At 38.7% G+C, this 23,994-nt stretch overlaps 1 protein-coding gene across 1 annotated transcript in view; it reads right to left on the bottom strand.

Annotated features, from left to right (window-relative positions):
• Positions 1-19,163: 19,163 nt before the first annotated feature.
• LOC307157267 (uncharacterized protein) overlaps positions 19,164-23,994 on the bottom strand; it is a 30,415-nt gene continuing 25,584 nt past the window's right edge. The window contains exon 10 of the mRNA XM_079869137.1: positions 19,164-20,548. Within this exon, the coding sequence (XP_079725263.1) occupies positions 20,019-20,548 (530 nt within the window). The 3' untranslated portion in view covers positions 19,164-20,018. The remainder of the gene's footprint in view (positions 20,549-23,994) is intronic.

Genomic DNA, 23,994 nt, shown 5'->3' with positions numbered 1-23,994 from the left:
ACATGAAAAAAGTAGAATGACTTATGTTTGGAGATTAGTTTGCACTTTTAGCAAATAATACTGCGCAGGGACGAAAATTTAGCAAATACGATTGAGTCAAAAAGTTAAGGAAAACTTGATTTTGGAGAATTATGATCATGATTTGCTAAATAAGGAATATTTTTTGGAGTTGCAGTATTGAAATGGGGTTATTATTCTGTTGTGTACGTCCCATATTAAGATCACTAGTTGTCAAAACCACGGTTAAGCAAATGGAAGTGCTAAAATTGTTTATATATTATTAAGATTGGGCTTATAAACCAAATTGGATTTTACAAGCATTGGACATTGATTCAAGTACCTCAAATGATGAGGAAGAAGAAGATTAATGAGCCTAAACCCCTCCCCGAGGGTGACCCTCTACGGTGCGCAAAGTGTAGTCGAAGAGGATGTCGCAAGAAGAACTTTTATGTTTGACATACTCTACATTACTGTGACAATAACAGGCAATGCTGAACAAATTTTATCCACACACTTATAACAATGTTTAATTTTTGATTAGGGAGGATTCAAGTCTTTTACTTTCTCCATTGAAAGAAAAAGAGAGAACAACTGAAAGAAAGAAAAATGAATGGAAAGAGATGCTTGGCTCGAATGCTCCTCCGGAGAGTGGTGGCATAACCTAGTCAGTGGAAAGGAGAATGGGTGACTTCATTTAGTCACTAAGGTAGCATAACTGAGGGGGCTGGATTTTGAAACTACACTCTGGAAAAGGAAAGTGAAAGTGGGGCTTAAAAAAGCCCTAGAGGAGGGTCAAATGTTGAAGATTTTATTATTTAGAAAATAAGTCATTTTGCTATATATTTGTACACTATTATTTCCTTTATGTGTGTGTGTGTGTGTGTCTTTGGGTTTGACTTTGGAAGCCTGAACGGTCGACTGAGAATTATATTTCAGTAATGTCACATGGTACAAAATATTTCTCAAAATATCTATAGACCCCTTTTGCGCGGTCGTCACAGTTACGTCACGGCGCTAGCTGGAGGCAAAACAAATGGAAAACTGGAGGCGGCCAATACAAACCAGCAAAGATTCGGCAACATAATAAGGAGCTTAAATTCTTATTTTTATTATTAAATGTCATCTTGTTGTGTTGTTGGGTGCAAGAATCGATGAAACATGACTATGCTGTATCTGGAATTTTTATTTCTAGAAAATATCCACATCTTTAAAATTGCACCGTAATATGTCACTCTTTACATTGTCGTCTTCTTGGCGCTGGCTAGGCAGAACTGCGGATCGTACACACCCTCAGTTTCTCTTTACCCTCAGTTTCTTTATCGGGTAGGTGTAAGACTGAAAATATTGGTTGCGGCCTGGTCTATGAGACAAAGGGGCCTTGCTGGCTAATTAGCATTCGACCTCCCCCATACAGCCTGACTTCCTCTCAGAAACAACAAAGAACTCACTCAAGAACATGGTTTGATGCGAATGTTGATCAATAACTTATGTTTTTGGTGTCATTTGAAAGGTCTCAAAGTGAGTGGTACAGATATCTCATATCCAGATAGATAAAATAAAAGGTAATAAGGTTTATAGAAGTTTAGAGAAAACTGGTTAAGCCATTTGAGGGTGGTCTTCCCCATCCCCCATGTCACCTGGGCAAACAGTATAAAGGAAGGTGTGCTTGCTCTATCTGGTCTCTTGTACTTGGCTGGTGAGAAATGGAATAGGTGGTAGCTCTCTCTCTCTCTCTCTCTCTCTCTTTCTTTCTTTCTTTCTCTTTCTCTCTCCCTATCTCAGGTACAAGCTGGGTAAGATTCTTTGGTGTAACCAATGTATAACCATGTTCTAGATATTTGAATTGATTGTGGAATTAATTTCTGATATCTGAAACATTAAAATGTTACATTCGATTATTCTAACTGATCTTGACATTGTTCATTTAATGGCTAAAAGGAATAGTCAAATATTCACTCACCTTTAGTGAGGCACAGATATTATTAAAACCTTTCATTTATGGAGTCAGATGAATTAACGAGAGAATACATAACTAAATGTATTGTAAATTTAACCAATCAATACTTCGCATGAGAAAAGGACAGGAGCACGTGAGACCTTCCCTGTGTTATTGGAAAACCTCCATTGGACCAATTTCACGGGCCTTACAAGTGGTGACCCCGACGTGATCTCACAACACAGGCGAGAAACGTCCTTTCCAGCAAGTATTGGGATCTTAAAATCAACAAGAGGTTTGAAAATCATCTCTTTCTTCTGCAGTTGTGGTAAGTCAATTTTCTTTGCATTTTTAGTTGAAGAAATGTTTGATGTGGCAGCCAGATGAAGAATGAAAAACCTTGTGAATTAGATTTTAAAGATCTCCTTGTTTTGCCTAAGCAACAGGAAGCAAAACCTAAAATAAGAATAACATCTTCCAAATAATTAATAACTCGATGAAGAGCTGAAAAAAGTAAAGCCTAAAAGTTTTAAAATCAGCCGCATGTTTTCCGGCCATTGTTGTATCTGGGCTTGTTAAACAAACCAGCAACACGTGAAGAGAATGAGCAAACTAACAAGAAACAGAGAAAGAAAAATCTACGTTTGTAAACAATCGGAAAACACGTGATTTTATAAATAAAAAGGCAGATCGATGCATTGTTTATGGAAAGAAAATTTTGGGAAAACAGGATGATATGATGTACAGGCTAAAACTCAGATATCAAGGATAATGCTAAATGCTATTGTCCATGTTGCTTTCAAAACGCTCAAGGCTACGCTAAATGCTAAAGCCATGCTGCGCTCAAGGCTAATGCTAAATGCTATTGTCCATGTTGCTTTCAAAACGCTCAAGGCTACGCTAAATGCTAAAGCCATGCTGCGCTCAAGGCTAATGCTAAATGCTATTGTAAAAGGTATTTGAAACCTAGCAAAGAAAAAAGAGAAACAGCAAATGTACATCTTATCAGCCCTGAGCCAGAAAAGCCTTTTACATATTCAAATGTATTGACATGAGAACAAGTAGAGATTTGACCATGCGGTAAGTTGTTCCAGAGACTCTTCAGAGACTGAAAACAATATAATTTGACTTGTATTGTTAAAGAATATAATTATATTATAACTTGAATTATAATCAACATTATATTACACTCACAGAGTAGGATAATAATTGGAGAAGTGTGACTTTCGTCATTAAAACTGAATTTCTAAAACAGAATTTCATTTGTGTGCTACCCAGTGCCAAAAGGGGCGGGGTATGCCTTTATTTTTCACCGTTAGAAAACACGGCTAGAATTGTGGCACAGGTAATAGCAAACCAAATTGTGCAACAACTAAAATGTAATCTAATCAGAGAAGTAAATTTACAAGGAGGGTGTGAAATGCTAAACAGCAGACAGAAGTACCACAGTTTTTTTTTTGCAGGTCAAAAAATATCTGCACTAACCAAAATGTGTGAACGACACCATAAACAGCAAAATGCTAACCAGACAACCCAGAGATCTGCCTGTAATGAGAGAAAGCAATGAGCATTGCACATGCAGCAGACTGAAGGCTGAACTGAAAGAGCAGCTTCAGGTGTCACAACACACTGAGACAACAGCAACAATTCAGACTTGGTCAATGAAACTCGGTTTCATGTGACATCTGGAATTAAAAATTCCAACTGACATGATAATGGAACAAGTAAAAGAATTCCACATGTCTGAATTTAATGTTTTTTAAATATTGGAATTGTCTGTGGTTCGCTCTCCTCTGTTTTCTGTCTCAGGCTTACTTCCGCAAATTCCTCAGAAGATGGATGCCAGGAGCACACCTGGAGCAAATCCAGGACAGCGGAATTGTTAGAACATAACCTGAGACTCGGGAGATGGGTGAAAAGATATTACAAAAGGCCTTTTCACACGTCACACCATCACATTACTGCATAAATATGGCCTCCCAGTTTAGAACTGGATCGAAATTTGCAACACAATTGTTATAGATTATATTCCACCCATCTCCTAGACATGAACACTGAACACTACACATCATACGAAGATGTGTCATTTTCACACAAACAGATCCAGATAGCTTCACACACATAGGATGGTCATGACAGTCTAAAAGAGACACACATAGCATACGCTATTCACAACAAACTGCCAACTAATGCAACACACATGGACAACTGAATGGCTACAGTCACAAATCAAGACAAATTCTAAGGCAGACCTGCCATTAAATTTCAAACTCCATGATTGTTGGTGGGAGTTGAAAAATCAGAGGGCCCCTGATTTCTCAACATACCTACTAATAACAGAAACAGAATTAAAATGGATAAATACCAATTCAATCAAGTACAAAAAATGTACAATTCAACTCTGTCATCGACTGTGACTTAGCCAGATCAATACACACACACTCTCAAACACACTCTCTCACACACACACACACACACACACACACACACACACACACACACACACACAAAAACACTCTCACAGACAAAAACACACTCTGACATTCTAAAAAATTAAACACAAACACACAAAACCATTGATTGGTTTACACTGACCTCTTGCTGCATTTCTGAAACCTATTTTGATTTCTGCATTTTTCCTTTGAGTAATTCAGAAAAACATTTCTGAAACTTATTTTTGATTTTAATTTCTGAAACTCATTTTGATTTCTGCATTTTTTCCTTTGAATAATTCATACAAACATTTCTGAAACTTATTTTTGATTTTAATTTCTGAAACTCTGCATTTTTTCCTTTGAATAATTCAGAAAAACATTTCTAAAACTTATTTTGATTTTAATTTCTTAAACTTATTTTGATTTCTGCTTATTTGTATATTGTCCAATTTACTTGCAACAATGTTTTTGGACATCAATTCAATTGAATCTTTGTGTTTGGTCACACCAAAATTTAGCTGACACTCTTTAACCCAGCACTGGTTGTTTTGTTAGAATGACATTTATTTAAATGTTTCTAGAAATAGGGTAAGAGCTTGTAGGATCTTACTTTGTCCTTCCTTGACCCTCTGTAGGAGTACTATTGGCGTGGTTATTAAAATCAGGTAATTAATGAGACCAAATGTACCACTCACATTTGCTGACATGAACATGGTATTTTACATTGAACATGACATGATTTTGCTTTATTGCACTATGCATTCCTATGCATTTCCTTACGACTGTAAGTTCATATGTGCTCAATCGTGAAGCGGACATTTAAGATGCTTTTCAGGTGTCTCACACAAAGCAGTGTGGATCAAAGGAGAACCCCTTCATCCACTGAGGTCTGCCCAGACCACCGTACCGCTGGAGGTGACCGGGTTGGTCAAGAAGGGTCAGATCATCATCGTGAAGAAGGTGCCAGGGAAGCGGAAGTTTCTCCATGAAGGAATGACACGTCAACTGAACAAGTCACAAAAGGTCCAGGTTGACTCTATGAACTTTGCTCATGTCACAGGATTACAGGAAGAGAACCTGAACTCATTCGTCCACCTGCTGGACTAAAGCGAAACACTGGTGAGAACAGGTGTTCTGCTGGTGAACACAGCCCACTGAGCTTTTACAGATGCCAACATAGCAAAGACAATTTTTGTGCTACATCTTCAAAGATAATAACAAACGTCTTACTGTGACCCCGTAAGTGTTCATCGGAATGTGACCCACGGGGTCAAGGAGGGAGCTGTAAGACTGAAAATATTGGTTGCGGCCTGGTCTATGAGACAAAGGGGCCTTGCTGGCTAATTAGCATTCGACCTCCCCCATACAGCCTGACTTCCTCTCAGAAACAACAAAGAACTCACTCAAGAACATGGTTTGATGCGAATGTTGATCAATAACTTATGTTTTTGGTGTCATTTGAAAGGTCTCAAAGTGAGTGGTACAGATATCTCATATCCAGATAGATAAAATAAAAGGTAATAAGGTTTATAGAAGTTTAGAGAAAACTGGTTAAGCCATTTGAGGGTGGTCTTCCCCATCCCCCATGTCACCTGGGCAAACAGTATAAAGGAAGGTGTGCTTGCTCTATCTGGTCTCTTGTACTTGGCTGGTGAGAAATGGAATAGGTGGTAGCTCTCTCTCTCTCTCTCTCTCTCTCTCTCTCTCTCTCTCTCTCTCTCTTTCTTTCTTTCTTTCTTTCTCTTTCTCTCTCCCTATCTCAGGTACAAGCTGGGTAAGATTCTTTGGTGTAACCAATGTATAACCATGTTCTAGATATTTGAATTGATTGTGGAATTAATTTCTGATATCTGAAACATTAAAATGTTACATTCGATTATTCTAACTGATCTTGACATTGTTCATTTAATGGCTAAAAGGAATAGTCAAATATTCACTCACCTTTAGTGAGGCACAGATATTATTAAAACCTTTCATTTATGGAGTCAGATGAATTAACGAGAGAATACATAACTAAATGTATTGTAAATTTAACCAATCAATACTTCGCATGAGAAAAGGACAGGAGCACGTGAGACCTTCCCTGTGTTATTGGAAAACCTCCATTGGACCAATTTCACGGGCCTTACATAGGTGTAGAAGCCAGGCCACTCAACCGGTAGTAGTGTTAACGTTAATCCTGTCAGATCGTCCATTGACTGAGAATGTACGGGTCAGTCAATCTGGTTCCGTCTGTTAAAATTAACTTTTGCAAATAACAATCGCAGCCCTGGAGAGTGAGTGACCTTGCACATTAAGATAAAATTGGATTTTCTCCAGTCATTGTTAAAAAAACAAGCTAACACACTGGCAAACTAACGTTAGTGAAGCGGCCAGAGGGATCTTTCTGCCTCCAGCTAAGCCCCGCCCACACAAATACGTAATCATGTTTACCAACTGTAAAAGGGTCTATAAGAATGTATTACCATCTTTGGAAGGGATGTAGGTAATATATGTGAGAAGCCAGCCACTGATCTGGAGCGCCTTTCTGCACAAGGGGCGTTCAGACTTTGTTTGTGAAATAAAGTCTAATATTTCTGGCATTAAAGATCTCTGAGACGTGACTTCCAAAAAAGATTGAAACCACAACAGTAGCCACTCCAACAGGGCTGATGCGAGAGTTTTCAGAGGGAGAAACATCAAAAGGTCCAATCATGAAGCCTGAATTAACGTCCTTGCTGATCAGTTTGTCTACTGTGTCGGGGTATCACAAATTATATTTTTGTGAGGGAAGGCCTCTACACCAGGTTCAAAACCATGCTTGAAGCCAGACAGCAAGTAGTTAGTAAAATCATGATCAGGGTGGCGAGACAATTCAGTTGTCAAACATAAAATATTGACAGGAGTCGACAAGTAATTTTTAGAATTTATATTAACAGATTTCCTGTCAGGGCATATTGGACGGGCGCGAGCGCCACCGCATCCACCTGTATTAAAGTGGTTGCAGACCTGTCTTCTTGTGGAAAAGGCTGTGGATCCTGTACCAGAAGAGTCTAAATTTGAGGCTGGGAGTGGAACGCAACTCATTCATCTTTCTTGAATTGGAATTGAACATGGAGGAATTGAGGGATTAACTTGGGGACAAGCTATGGTGGAATGAGCGACTGATCTACAAACAACACATGAAATGTTTCAAACGTCTAAGAAGATTCTATTGTGGAGGTCTGTGTCGAGCGTCTCCCAATAGGGGCATTGGTTCCACTGGGCGATTTGAACGGAGCATTTTGCAGAAAACAGCTTGTGGTAAGTGTAGGAGTGTGAACCTCCATAGGATAACGCGAGCTCTGCTACAATCGCGAGATAGTTAATTAGCTTGCGCCTCCTATGGGGAAATGCAGCACAGATGATTTCTGTGTATCGAATGAACGCAGTGTAGAATTTTGAGAAGGAAAGGGTCCAGGATGGGTTATTAGCATTTTTTTTCCAGTAACTGAAAAGTCACGGCAATCAATTTAGCGACTAGAATCGGATGGTGGAAGCAGGGAAAGAAGGCATTCATTGGGAGGAGGGAGGAGGAGAGAAGAGGAGAGCCTAACCCAGGCTCACTGAAGGCCTGCTGCCGCGGCCTGACGCTCTTAGAGGGTGTTACGATCAGGCACACTAACCGCAACATAAAATGACTGCAACGTCAGTTGGACTCGTTTTGTCTAGGGGTTTATTAAACAAAGAATAAATAAATTGCCAACAAAACAGAATATGGGAGATCAACTACAACAAAAGATGCAGGAAGGTCAATCATTGGCGTGGTTGCCGGAACACAGATCTCCACCCTCTCCACGGAGTGACTGATGTTTTAAAGGGTGTCTCTCCGCCCACTCATTATCGATCACACCTGCACACAATAATAAACAATAACAGAGCAGCCAAACAGAGAAAAAGGAAACACAGGTAGTGGAGGGACATAACACACCCCCACACCAAAATGGTGACTCCAGTCACCATAATCAAACAAAATTAATACAATTTAAAGTACAAAAACACACAAACAAACAAACAAACAAACAACAACAACAAAAAAACCCATGTCAATACAGTTACCCCCAAGTAACTATAAACATGAGAATACTTAACTAAGGTACTCTAGATAAAGCGTCTGCCAAGACGTTATCAGTACCACGGATATGCTTGACCTCAATATTAAAAGATCAAACTCCACCGCATCAGACGCTGGTTGGCATTTCTCATGCGACTGAGGAACTTCAAGGGGTCATGATCACTATAAACAATTGTTCTATCCGAAGCACCTAAGTATACTTCAAAGTGTTGGACAGCAAGAACAAGGGCCAGCGTCTCCTTTTCGATGGTGGAGTACCGCCGTTGATGTTGATTAAACTTCTTGGAGAAGCAGCAAACAGGGTGATGGACATTCTCAACACCATCTTGGAGAAGGACAGCTCCAGCACCTTGATCACTTGCGTCAACCATTAAAAAAAAAGGTGTCGCAAAGTCAGGTGCAGGTCCAACACAGGAGCTGAAATAAGTAATGCCTTTGCATTCTCAAAGGCACTCTGACACTGACCAGACCACTGATATACCACCTTTGGACTAAGCAAATTAGTCAGTGGAGCTACTACAGATGAAAAATTTCTACAAAAACCACGGTAGTAGCCCACCATACCAAGAAATCTGCGTAACTCATGACGATCAGCAGGGGGAGGAAAACTACAAATAGCAGAAACTTTGGCATCCAAAGGACGCACCTGGCCACCTCCTACTATTCTACCCAAGTAAGTGACTGTTGCCTTGCCAATCTCGCATTTAGCCAAATTGATGGTCAAGTTAGCTGCGGACAGTCGGCAAAATAGCTCTTGAATCTGCTGAACATGTTCTGGCCATGACGCACTATAAAGGACCACATCGTCCAAATAGGCCTCACAGCCAGACATGCCAGACAGCACTGTATTTATTAATCGCTGGAACGTTGCGGGAGCATTACGCATTCCAAAAGCCATAACGTGATAATTCAGAAAGTCATCTGGGGTAACAAAGGCAGATATTTCTCTTGCACGACTAGTGAGGGGAATCTGCCAATAACCTTTTAGCAAGTCAAACTTGCTAACAAAAACTGTAGAACCCACCTGGTCGATGCAATCATCCAACCTGGGCAACAGATGACAGTCAGGTCTGGTGACTGCGTTAACACGCCGATAATCAGTGCAAAATCTAAACGTACCATCAGGCTTTGCTACCAAGAGACATGGAGAACTCCATGCACTCATGCTAGGTTCCGCAATGTTGTTTAAAAGCATGTACTGTACTTCCTTCTTTAACACAGCACGTTTCAAAGGATTTACCCTGTATGGATGTTGTTTTATCGGTGCTGTTTCTCCAACATCAATATCATGCTCGATAATATGAGTTTGGTTTGGAACATCACTAAACAACTCTGAAAATTGATGGACAACATCCAAAATATCAACCTTCTCAGAGTCTGTGAGGTGTGGGAGATGATCAGCTAAAACTGAGAGCATTTCAGTGTTGTTAAGGCGACCCTCAATTAGAGCCCGAGATGGATTATTTTCAATTTCATCACTCTCCTCCACCACAACAGACAATAGTATAGATTTATCACCTGACGAAACCGACTCCAGCTCAGCTGGAGACGAATCTAGGCTAGCAGAAGAAGCACGCTCAAAATAAGGCTTCAACATATTAACGTGACAAAGACGCTTCTGCTGCCGCCGATCTGGAGTGGCGATTACATAATCGCGGTCAGAAACTTCATGCACTACCACATATGGACCACTAAAACGAGCTTGTAGAGCAGATCCAGGGATGGGAAGTAACATGAGTACTTTATCGCCCACTTTAAAGTGTCGACCTATGGTCTTACGGTCATACCAGTTTTTCATCTTGTCTTGTGCTCTCTCAAGATTCTCATGGGCTAACTCAAGAGCTCTGTATAAACGAGAACGAAAATTTGACACATAACTCAAGATGTCTTTTGCAGGGCATTCACTTAAAGACTGATCTTTCAATACAGCCAACGGACCTCGTGGGGTGTGTGCAAAAACAAGATCAGCAGGACTAAAACCAAGTGACTCCTGTCTCACCTCTCTACAGGCGAACAGCAGCCAGGGAACTGCATCTGCCCAATCCTTACCAGTCTCAAGGCAATATGCACGCAACATGCTCTTCAGTGTTTGATGATAACGTTCCAGTGCCCCCTGGCTTTCAGGATGATAGGCACTGGAAACATTATGTTGTATGCTAAGCTGTTTCAAAACACGGGTGAACACACGAGACATGAAATTCGATCCACGGTCAGTCTGAATGACTTTTGGCAGACCAAACACAGAGAAAAAACTTAGCAGTTCCTTTAACACCACTTTAGCAGAGATTTTTCGCAGAGGGATAGCTTCCGGAAAACGAGTAGATGCACACATGATTGTTAAAAGATATTGATATCCACTCGTGGAGCGCACAAGGGGACCAACAATATCAACAATGACATGATCAAATGGCGGGGCCACCACAGGAATGGGGTACAGAGGAGCAGGAGGAATTTTCTGGTTAGGTTTACCAACCAGCTGACAGACCTTGCAAGTTTTACAAAATCTAACTACATCCCGCTTCAACCCTGGCCAATAAAAGTGTTGACAAACACGATTTAGTGTTTTGGCGACCCCCATATGACCAGCTACACTGTCATGAGCTACACTCAAAATTTTATCTCTGTATTCAACTGGCATCACAATTTGGTGAACAGAGTTACCATAGTCTGGAACATTGTAAGGCCTCCATTTCCTCATTAGAACACCATCCTGAAAGAAAAAACATTGTGGTTGTTCATCCAGGTTAACTTCAGATGAGGCAGAGCAGAATAAAGAGACCAATGACCCATCTGCTTTTTGAGCAGCAATCAATTTTGTGCGTGACACGCATGCAGACTCCGTCCTAATTTTATTAGTTTCCTTATCAAGCCCAGACAAATCAACAGCGGCTGACTCAGGAGACGTCTCAGAATCAAGATTCACAAAGAAAGAATCAGACAATTCATATTCAACAGGAGAAGAGGAGCACCCTCCTTTCCTTGACATAGCGCGAGTAATCGCGCATGCAGGGAACACATCTGGATTTTTCTCCACACACTCATGGTCGGCTGTCTTGCTAGGCACAGTGACAACTTGAGGGAGAACTTCCAAACTCCCTCGGCTCCACACACTACCACCTGCTAAATCATTGCCCAAAATAAAGGAAATGCCAGAAATAGGCAAAGATTCACGAACACCAACCGCAATGCGGCCGGTGACTACACTAGATTTTAAAATGATTTGGTGAAGTGGAACAACAGTGAAGCCCATCTCAAAACCACAAACTAAAACGCTGGTACCCGTTTTCGTTGTTTCAGAGAAAGGCAAAACCCCTTTCAAAATGAATGATTGTGCAGCACCGGTGTCGCGCAAAATGCGTACGGAAATGAAATTATCATCACCAGACAACGACACAAAACCATCACTAATGAAAGGTTCATATCCAGTCTTCACCTCGCTCGACAATTCAAGACAGGGCGAAGCAATATGTGGAAACACTTTAATCAATCCAAAGCCTTTCGCAGCTTGTTTTTTTTTCAGCACTGGACAATCTGCCACCAAGTGCCCAGGCTTCTTACAATAAAAACAAGCCTGCTCTGGACTACCGGAAGAATGGACCGCAGCATAACTGGGCTTTGGAGATGAACTTACAGACTTATATCTATCTTTAAAGACACGGTGGGTCAAAACAAATTCATCTGCCAGGACAGCAGCTTCGTGCAAAGAATCGACTTTATGTTCATTAAGGTAAGTAGCTACAACATCCGGCAAGCAATTTTTAAATTCCTCCACAAGGATCAAAGCTCGCAACTTTGCCTGGCTGTCTACATCACTTGACAAACACCATCGATCAAACAAAGCCTCTTTCTCACGAGCAAACTCGATATAAGTCTGATGCTCAGTTTTCTCACATCGGCGAAAGCGCTGTCGATAAGCTTCCGGAACTAGTTGGTAACATCTAAGAATAGCTGCCTTAACCTGTTAAGCTGCAACCCCACTTTTGAAAAATCCCAAGAAATGACATACCCAAACTGAAACAGATACAGTTCATGAACCCTTTGTACTAAAAGCACAAGTATGATCTCATTTGAAAGCTGACACCTGGCAGTTTATTGTAATGTAGAATTAATTATTGTCATAATGACAAAAATTGTTATAAATAGCTTCGAAGTTTTGTAAAGTTATTAGAAATTATTTTTTATGAAACATCCTCATGAAAATAAAATTGAAGTTGGCACTGGAGCAATCTAGAAATGCACTACAGCTAATGCCACATGTCTAAACATTTTATGTTTAAAATCTTAAGATAAGTCCAAAACTCTGTATTTAGTGAAATGTTTTTCAAGACCATGTCATGTGACTTTATTTTGATTTGATGCTAAAATGCTACTGATATTTATTGTCATCTTCTTACCATCTATGCAGTATATTGTCTTTATTGTTTTGTGGTGCAAACGATCCCCATTCAGTCTCAGTCTCCCCCTGCACACATTCACACCTCTCCAGCCTGGCTATGGCTCTAAATATGCATTTCTTTTGTCTGCATTATAGTTACTAACGACTGGCTATTCACATGCTATTCATATGGTTTCAGTCACTAATTTCTTTTCTCAAAGTTCACCTCACATTCTAAACTGTTTTAAATGCATTTCTTGAATAAAGAAACATTTCAGTAAGCATTCAAAAAATAATAAAAATATAACTTCTAGGTGGCAGGTGCACCTAGGGCTAGCTAGCATGTTAGCTTAGCACACCATCAATACACGACAATTTATGAGATTAAAACCATGTTTGTGCTTATAAACTTACTTTATAAAGCAAATCGAGTATTTTAAATAATTTTCTGTGATCTAATTTGGCTTCAGATAAAAAAATCAGACAGAAAATATACTATTGTATACTGTTCTGCACAATGATAGTCTATATAGATTAGCATTACATTATAAATATAATCTATTATTATGGAAATATCTGGCATGGATTGAAAAACACAGGTAACTCAAATATCATAGCAAACATGTTTATTGTCTTCAAAACGACTGTATCTCCCTGTTACAGCCATAGTTACAGCGCGATCTCTTGTTAGCTGTGTGTGTGTTCGAGGCTTCCTGGATTGTCACATGATTATGGCACTTCTTCATGTTCTAATACTGTGCACAGGGCGGCGAGGGCGCCCTCAGGCTATTGGTATGAATTGAAAACACATTAACAGAGTATACAAACACTCATAATGATTACATCGACGCATTTGGGTATAAATTCAATAAATATTATTCCTGTCTATAGAAATCTGATGTAAACCTATGAGAATATATCAATATTTCTCCAAATCTGCACATTTTTTAGCTAAAAGCCCGGAAAGACGTTGTTTTGTGTATCGCTGTCATGACGACAGCACAGGAGTTTTTTTATGAATGAAAGCGGCTGACGCGCATAATTCATATCAAAGGTATCGACTCATTTTTTCATTTCATAACTCCTGACACAAATTAAGAAATAACTGTCGCTATAAGTTTCTCAGAATACAATAGTGGTCAAATTCTGAAACTTGAGTCTTATATCTTTGTAATGATGTATAGTTTGTCAAGGTATAACATTAAATCTGATAGTAACTTTGAACTATTTATAAAAAAAACCGCTTCAGTGCGCCCGCGCTCTGGCAACGGTTAACAGGTTAACCACACCGTAATCTTTACTTTGCTCAAGTGAAAGTGAAGAATACACTTTTTGTGCTCTACCCGTTAACACTGACTGAATTAATAAAGTCCATATTTCTTTCGGCCAACTTAAAGTTGACGCAACTTTCTCAAAATGCGGAAAATATTTTTCCACGTCTCTCTCAATAAACGGTGGTACCAGCCTAATGTTTTTGCCCACATCAAAAGACCCGGTGTGAATGAGATCAATATTTTCCTGTCTAGCTTTTAAATCTAAGCGTTTCATTTCCAACTCGTTCTCAGAGACTCTTAAACGCAACACTTCTCTTTCATTGTCTAACTCTCTCTCCCGAATAGAAAGCTCTTTCAACCGGATAGAATCTCTCATATCAACAGGAGGCAAAACCCTCTTCTCTACCAAAACTGGTAACAAAGCAGTTTTAATGCTATTTTTGAGGCGTTTTTCAGAAGCGGACAACTCAACTTCATAATAAGTAGCCAATTCCAAAAGTTGCTCCTTTTTAAGATTATTAAACGCCTCTACCGAGGGGTTTTCAGCAAACTCCTGAACTATAGACATGATCAGTATAACAACAAAATAAACAACACAATACTACAGGCTGCTACACCACTACAGGGAAAAAACGAAGTGATCAAAAATCCCCCAAAAAATGACCACAAAATTTTAACATAACCAACCACGCCACAATACTGACAAGCTGAGGAAAAGTTAGACATACGAATGGGCTAAAACCACCAAAAATCTCTGCAGCCAACAAAAGTCTACACTCAACCTCAGCCTGTTTAAACACTACATTATACAGTGCATTATCAAATCACTAAAGCGACATACAAAACAAGCGAGTACCAAAAGACTGGGAGATTCACTGCACCCCAACCCCTACTTACCTACCCAAAAAACTAAACTTAGCCTCACTAGTCTTCAGTGGATCCCCTACCCGGTGTACATTAAACGTTAAGCTCGTGAGGACGTAGCAGACCGATTGCGCAGTCTACTACAACCCCCGAAACGTACCGACTAAGGATACCACCAAAAATAATGAAACTAAAATAATAAAGTGGCAAACTCCGTGTCTGCCCGATGACTTACTTATTGAGGTGCACGCTCCTCTACCCAAAATATATATATGGTACTCACCAACAAAAGCCACTCACAAAAACATTACTTCCAACTTAATTCAAATCCCGGACGAGCCCCCAAATGTTACGATCAGGCACACTAACCGCAACATAAAATGACTGCAACGTCAGTTGGACTCGTTTTGTCTAGGGGTTTATTAAACAAAGAATAAATAAATTGCCAACAAAATGTAACCCACTTCAGAGTATGTACACCCTAGGTTCGTAGGAGCTGAGAGTACAGTAATAACCAAGCAACACAGGTGTAATGTTTGACATGTGTAAACTTTTAGTTCAACAAAATATTTCAACACTTCACAACAATTTTTGTTCACAATACCTATGGGCCCAAAATAAATTTAGAATAAAATAAAATAAAATGTCCTTTCTTTGTTGAAAATGTTCCTTGGAAATTTTCCTTAGGAATTCCAAAGTTAAATCCAGAATTCAAGTCAGTTAGTCAAGGGAAATAGTCAAAGTCAAGGGAAAATCTCGTTGGTGCCGGTTAGTTGAACTGACACAATCCTACCACAGGCTTCCGGAATGCTGTGGTGGAGATTCATGGCTCATTGGGAAGGCTCGCCATCTATGGATCAATGGTTCACCTGGTATAATTCAAGGACTGGAGCTTCTGGAATTTCTGCTCACCTCATCAAAAAAAGACCTGACCTGTATATAGAACAGGTTCAGTCCAAAATCAATTATACCAAATAGTTCTTAAAGTATTGTACAACATTATATTACTGTTAGAAAATATCATAGCATAGTTCACGGGAAGAAAACAATAGCTATTTTAACTATTTAAATCAGAATATACCATTTTAACCTTATGTCATTACAATGAAATGTAATTATAGGGACACATTGTACTAATGAACTTTTTCTCTCTGCTTTTAATCCCTTTTTACATAGGATTTTTTTAGATTTTAAATCAAAATAACGAAATACAGTTTTACTTGAAAACCCATTTATATGAATTTACAGCATTTGCTGATTTAACCACTTTAACTAACTTAAAATGACATTTTATATTCTTCTGTCTGTAACTTAAACCTTTAGTCACATATATATCACAAAGTAAAAATGTTACAAAAGCATCTTTTTTGTAATACATACCAAATTAGTTTACATTTCTCCTTAAACCATGAAATAAATTGTCTTTTATCATGTTACATTCCTTCAAAACAACAGAAATGTTTGAATAATCACTAATTGAAACTAGCATAGCTACCTCGTGGGTTTTTTTCACACACCATCATTGAACACTTTAGCTTACCAAGAGAGGATTTTTTTTGTATGAGAAGCCAGGACAGATAAAAGCGATTTCTGGACGGCTCTCCAACTTCTAAAACAAGTATACAGATGTTTACATAATGAACTGAATCATATTTAACTGCTAGCAAAAATAGACAGGTTTTCATACCTTTTCTTCTCAGTTTATTTGAACTCGCGGGAGAAACCGAAGCAGTGCTCCATCTGATTTTAGCGATGTGAACCTAGCGGAAGTATTTTAGCGCGCTACTTCCAGTTTCCCACAAAATAAAATATATTTTTCAAAATAAAACCCCCATTACTCATAAACATAAAGTATGGATAAATAATGATAATAATTACACACAATTAACTGGTTACCCTTTTTAGGTGGGTTACAAAAACAGAATATGGGAGATCAACTACAACAAAAGATGCAGGAAGGTCAATCATTGGCGTGGTTGCCGGAACACAGATCTCCACCCTCTCCACGGAGTGACTGATGTTTTAAAGGGTGTCTCTCCGCCCACTCATTATCGATCACACCTGTGTAAGGATGGACTTTTACTAAGACTGAATTCAAGAATCCTAACCCGCAATAAAACAATAAAACTCACTAATCTGAAGAAGAGATCTATGGGACAGAGAGCACAACACATCTTCTCCAATCTCATCTCTTCCCCCCATGCTGGGGTCCTGACTCCTCACACTATCTTCTCCCCCCAGGTCTCATTCAGCCATGCAAAACACACACACCTACTGTCTCCAGTTGTTTTATGAGAGGTCAAAATAAATACTTCTGGTGCGAATGGTAAAGAAGTTTCATTCCCGCAGCAGCAGAACAGTCAGAACAAAGAAACCAATGCCTGTTCTTCTGATGTGGGAAGATGCCCCAATAAAGATAATAGATAACCATTTGTGTTTATCCCCCAAACTCAGACGTGACCACTTGGGCACGAGAAAGGGTCCAGCAAAAGCTGAATAAATATTTGGGTGCTAGATGTTTATTGTTCTTTTGTTCCACTTGGGTATTTAAAGGGGGTTGGCAAACCACTCAAGGAAGCATCTGTAAACAGAACTTCCCACACTGTTGCTGTGTGTCTCTATTGCCAGGTATGCTGACTCTTTGAAACTATTTTTGATATTGCATTTTGAATGTTGTCTCTATTATATGCTGATCAGTTGTGTATTATGTATTCTTTTTAATTCTTTTTATTGGATGTTTAATTCTGCCTGGCAAAAATAAATGTTAACCTTGATTTATTCTGCATTCTTCTGAAATCATTATTTCCAGTAGATTAATGTGTAGTCTGGTGTTTCCGCAAATCTTTGTCCAGAGTAGATCAAACTGAAGGCACTTTGAATGGAGCATGGGGCACATCTTAGAAAAACCTTCTGATTTCTGACTATTCCCTGCCTTAGCATGTTGTATGCTGCAAATATTATAAAAATTACACCTATGGGTCTGTAGTGTGCGGCCGCATAGGGTAAAATATTTGTACTGCACCCTCTGACTATTTCAGGACTGGCTAGTTTGTGATCGAGAGCGCGCAGTCGCGACGGGACGTCTCAAAGTGACACTAGGTCCGTAATGAGCGAATATTTGAAAGTATGAGAGGCCCAGAATAATTCTTGGTCTAAATTAAATCACAACTAATCTGCGGATCAGCTGTTAAGATAGACAATTGGAATAAACAAAGAGTCACTTAAAATTTGGAGTCAGATTAAATTATTCATGGAGTCAGAATTAAAATTGGAAATTAACTGTTTAATAAATTAAAGTGATTTTTCCAGAAGCGCCCGAAACGTCATACACGCTGAATTCCCTTCGAACCAAGACACTGGACACCGTCTTTGGGCCGGTGATTGGAGCTTACACCTGCACACAATAATAAACAATAACAGAGCAGCCAAACAGAGAAAAAGGAAACACAGGTAGTGGAGGGACATAACAGAGGGTCCGGTCTTGCCCAGAAGGAAGGCTGCGTTTGAGAAGGATGCTTTTGGCCCTTGCGGTTTTTGGTCGTTTATTGGCGGCCTTGGAGGGTGAAGAGGATTTATTAGGAGTGCAAGCTGACTGCAGGTTGACATACAATTCATTTAATTTGGGTTTATTCGTACGTCTTGAGAAATGAACGTCCGCACTTATCATTGCTTGCCTTAATCCCAGCAGTGTCCATTACTCAATTGCAGGTATAGTTAGATGGACCAAGGTGTATGGAGACGACGAGGAAGACAGTGGATGTCTCGCCGGAGGAGGTGATGGCAGGTCTAATCGTGTTGGGGTGTGGAGACGGGAACAGATGGACTAGCGACTGCGCAATGTAGCCAGAGGCTCGGCGGCGGCACCTGGCGGAGTGTGACGAAGGATTCAATTTGAACGTGTTCCTCATATGGGAAATATCACATGATTATGATTATATATATGATCATATGGTAAGAAAGCATGTTGTATTTTTTTCTTTATCCCGCTGTAACCACTAAATAATTCTAAAACATTCCCATAATCTGCTGCAATTAAATATTGCCCTTACCTGTAGATTAAAGATGTTAGATGTTGACATCGGCGGTGCCTCTCACCAGTTCAATCTCGGATTCGAATGCACTGGGCGCAATTTTACAAAAAATATGAAATATTGATAGGAAAAGATAACTCTGAGACTTTTTTTTTATGAATCACCACAACATTTGTTTTATTCAAAAGTAATACATAGACAAAAAATCCCAAGGCAAAAGCTATGGGCTGTCATCCCTTATATGGTAAATAATTGGACTCACACTGGTCCCTAATTCACACAAGCTTGCAAAAAGCACATATTCAAACACTTTTTCCACACTTATTTTATGCAGCACAACCACAAAAGCTTATTTGGTAATCTTTTCTATTAAGAGCCGTTGAGAACCCACCCCTGACCTCTAACGTTTTACAGTCAGGGCAGAAGGTGTTCACAGTATCTTTCTCAGGATGTATAGGGCCTCAACAGCAGACATAGTGCGAAATCATATACATACATGTATCATTTTTAAACATTTTTTTCACAGTCTTCTTTAATTTTTACTTTTTTTTTTTTTTTTCAATTTGCCAATCCCTTTGATTAACTGTTGGCCACGGCAGATCAGTTTGGGTAAATCAAGTCTTAACGGGAGGTCCTCGCAAGCACCTTCTCTTCCTTCTTCTCAGATTTGCAGACTTTCCTGGCGTGGTCTCATTACAGATATTCAACTAAAAGATCATCCATAAAAATCTTATCTTTCACATTTTTATCATATATTATTCCAGGAGATTTATCAGAAAAATTCATCATCAAAAGTTCATTTTTTATTACAAGCAGCATAACAAGCTGTTTTGTACAGCTAAAACTAACTGGAAGTGAATGACAAACTAAGCCAGACACATTAAAATTACCAACAGCCATGCCAAATCTTACCTGAAAAATAAGGTGGATAACATTTCACTGTTACCGATTTATCTTTATCATGCAGCCCAAAACATCATGGGAATATCTCTATAATCTATTCTGATTCATCAACACAGTTTCACTGATGATAAAGGATGAACCCCAAACCCCGGATAGAGCGGTTGAGTGAATGTGGTCTGGACTGTGTGTATTAGGCTCATTGTGTCAGAGATGCTGTAGAAGGACAGAGTTCCTGCACTGTGATCCACATACACTCCTACTCTACTGCTGATGGGCTTTACAGGGAGTTTAGTCTCTATGTTATTGTGAATGAATGAATAACTGTAGTCAAAGCAGGACAAACTCCAGGACTGATCATTAGATCCAAACACATGATAACTATGACACACATTAAAAAAACTCTTCCTGCTGATGCTCTTATATGACACTGATATAGACACTTGTCCACTCCACTCAATCTCCCAGTAACAGCGTCCACACACACTCTCTCTACACAACACCTGATACGAATGATCAAATCTGTCTGGATGATCAGGATACGGCTTTACTGTTTGGGTGAAAGTAATCACTTTGTTCTTCTCTGACAGATCAAGTTGTCTATTCATTGTGTTTGGATCCAGAGTGAGCTGATGATAATCTGATGGAGAGAAAACACATCAGAAACATGAATTACAAATCTGTTTGATCTTTTAAAGGAGTAGTTCACTTTTAAAATTAAAATTCTGTCATCATATACTCACCCTCATGTTGTTTCAAACCTGTATGAATTTCTTTCTTCTGCTGAACAGAAAAGAAGATATTTAGAAGATTATCAGTAACCAGACAGTTTTTGGGTCCCATTGACTTCCATAGTAAGAAAAAAATATACTATGGAAGTCAATGGACCCAAAAACTGTCTGGTTACTGATAATCTTCTAAATATCTTCCTTTCTGTTCAGCAGAAGAAAGAAATTCATACAGGTTTGAAAAAACATGAGGGTGAGTATATGATGACAGAATTTTTATTTTAAAAGTGAACTACTCCTTTAATCTTTTTGTGTTCAGTTTATCACCAGTGTCTCAGTACAGCTTACCCGATATATTGTGGAAGTCATCCTTTACATACCATTAACAACAAGATTTAGGTGTGTTCAGCGATGCTAAAAAATTTAGGTAACACTTTATAATAACTGCACGCTATTAATCATTAATTAAACATTAGTAAACAGTTAATTCATTATTTATAAAGCATTAATAGACATTAATAAGCAGTTTATAAATGCAGCTATAAATGCTTTATTCTTGATTTATAAGCATATCTAAAATGTGTTTAATAATTGTATTTTCTTACTTTATTAATGATCAATTTATCATTTCTAAACAAAGTATTGCTTTATTTTCAAACCAGTTGTGTAGGAGTGGTCAGTGGTTCATAAGATCACTTAGAAAGTGTGAGTAAATGATTAATAAATTATTTCAATGTACATTCATAAAGACATATAGTAATAGTTACTTAGTGTGTTAATAAATGCTTTATTAACATGTATTTCTACTTAATTCATAGTTAACTGACCACTACTAAATGCTTTATAACTACCTGAATTAACCATTTTTGTGAGCTCATCTAAAGTGAGGACTAGTTATGCCTTGTAAAGCAGTTATAAAGGAGATTTAAAGGCTCAAAGATCAATGAGTCTTTAAATCTCCTTTGTAAATGATTTACAAGGCATACATAGTCCTCACTTGACTAGATGAGCTCACACAAATAGTTAACGGACCACTACTAAATGCTTTATAGCTACCTGAATCTACTAGGCTACATTTACTTACACTTTCTAAGTGATCTTATAAATCAATGATAACACCTAGTTTGTAAATAATGGTAAATAATGTAACTGGTTTGTAAATAATGCTATACTTCATTTAGAAATGATAAATTGATCATTAATAAAGTATGAAAATACAATTATTAAACATTATAGATATGCTTACAAATCAAGAACAAAGCATTTATAGCTGTATAAACTGCTTATTAATGTCTATTAATGCTTTTTATTACATGGCTTGGTTGAATTCTAATGTAGAATGCGGTCTGTTATTTCTTGATAATTTTCTTTAGATATTTTCTTTAGCAGAAACAATACTATTGTTTTTAAATCAATAAACTCCTTTTTAAATCAATATTTTGTGTCAAATTATTGATTTATTTGGTAGGTAGCCATGTAATCAGCGGGATAATGTAAACCGAGGCGGTTGTTATAGGGAATAACAACTCCTTCAGCTGATTCAAGCTCCGCTTCGCATCGGGGTCCTGATCAGCCTGTCGGGGTTGTATTCGCTATAACAACCGCCTCGCTCTACATTATCCCTTACATAAATGATGAATTAACTGTTTACTAATGCTTAACTAATGATTAATAGCATGAAGTTATTATAAAGTGTTACCAACCCTTGTTATAAAGAAAAAGCTTAGTGTGGCTTAATAGGCTACTACAGTGATAAAGATCAAATGCTGTACACACCTTATTAATGAACCATACTATCCTACACGCAACACATTTAATTACACGTTAAGCATTTTCCTCCCATAGAACCCCTTTATTATAAAGAAAACTCTTAACGTGGCTTTCTATAGGAGGATGGCATTGCGATGCACAACAAATCCTTTAAATGGTATTCAATGCAAAACAAAAATGAAAAATATAAGTAGCCGATAAAATAAACAAATTATTGTGGCATTAATTAGCCCACAAACAATATTTATTTTAAATCCTAAACAAATTTATTTAAAGAAAAACACCAGTGTCGGGCGTTTATCTGTATAGGCCTAGTGTTTCAGCCGCCCTTTTCAAACTGGTGTAAGAAAACGCAACAGAATTTGATTTGTTAAACCTGAAGAGGACTTATCCGACTGGCATGGTCGCTCTAACGTTAACCTAGATAAATGTTCGCTATTATTAAGCGCATATCCAAGTGTTTGTGCGGAGTGTGGAGCGCGCACTGCATGACATGGAGGTGCCGGTGCCATCACTCGCATTTTCCTATCAACATTGGAAAGAATAGAAAAGACAGAAAAGAATAATACATTAGTCGCAAATACTTATATTTGTTTAAACTCGCAACAACAAGAAAACGTTGTGCTTTTGTAAAAGAAAAGAAAACAAAGTTTTTGAAACGTGAGTACGAAAAACATGCTTTCATGGTCTCCGTGAATTGGAGCACGTCTCAAAAATGAACTGAAAAACAGCGTATTGTAACGGTCACCAGCTGGAGTGCCCTTGAGAGCCACCAGAGGGCACTCCACACCAGACTCTCATGTTCACTCACAGACTACATCTCCCATCATTCTCTGCCTGGACTCATCAGCACTCATTATCACATTCACCTGTATCTCATCTTCTTGTTTAGTTCACCCCATATAAGCCTGGTTCACCCCATCACTCACTGCGAAGTTTTGTATGTTATTGCACTGCATTTCCAAGCGGTTTCCCTGGTTTCATGTCTCTTGGTTTTTGAATTTCTTGCCTGTTCCCTGGATTACTCTTTTGCCTCTGACCCCTTCCTGTTTTGATTGTTTGTTTATTTGGTTGTTTGGACTGCCTTCCTGTGTTTGACCCCTGCTTGTGCTGATTATGATTCTGGATTACGCTTCAAATAAAGCTTTGGATCACACAATTGGATCTCAACCTTTGTGTCTCGGAGCAGTTTGTGACGCGTATAGATAAGCCTCACAGACATGAGAAGTATACCTATCTATATAAAGCTTATAAAAATGTCCACCAACGGAAAAAATCTAATCTAAAGCAAATATGTATACGGTAGGCTATTTTAATTTGTTTTCAAGGTACAGTCAAACTTATAGTGAATGTGCGCTTGAGATTGGATTTGACGGCCCCCGGCTGTCCCTAGCCTACAAACCCAAGCAAATGCATCTGTGAAACGCTAGTGGTGAGTACCCTAAGGATTCATCGTCCATCAGGAGTCATTTTAACTCGACCTGCCTCCCTCTCCCTCAAGTGCCACGCATATAAAGATCATAGAATTTTAACCCCCTGAGGTCGGCTAGGCTCGCTTTTTTTCCTTATCAGTTCAAACGAGACTCCA

Source organism: Squalius cephalus (genome assembly GCF_949319135.1).
Source record: "Squalius cephalus genome assembly, chromosome: 4".
Classification (NCBI taxonomy): Eukaryota; Metazoa; Chordata; class Actinopteri; order Cypriniformes; family Leuciscidae; genus Squalius; species Squalius cephalus.
Note: the sequence above shows the minus strand (reverse complement) of the source record. Positions and strands in the feature narration are given on the sequence as shown.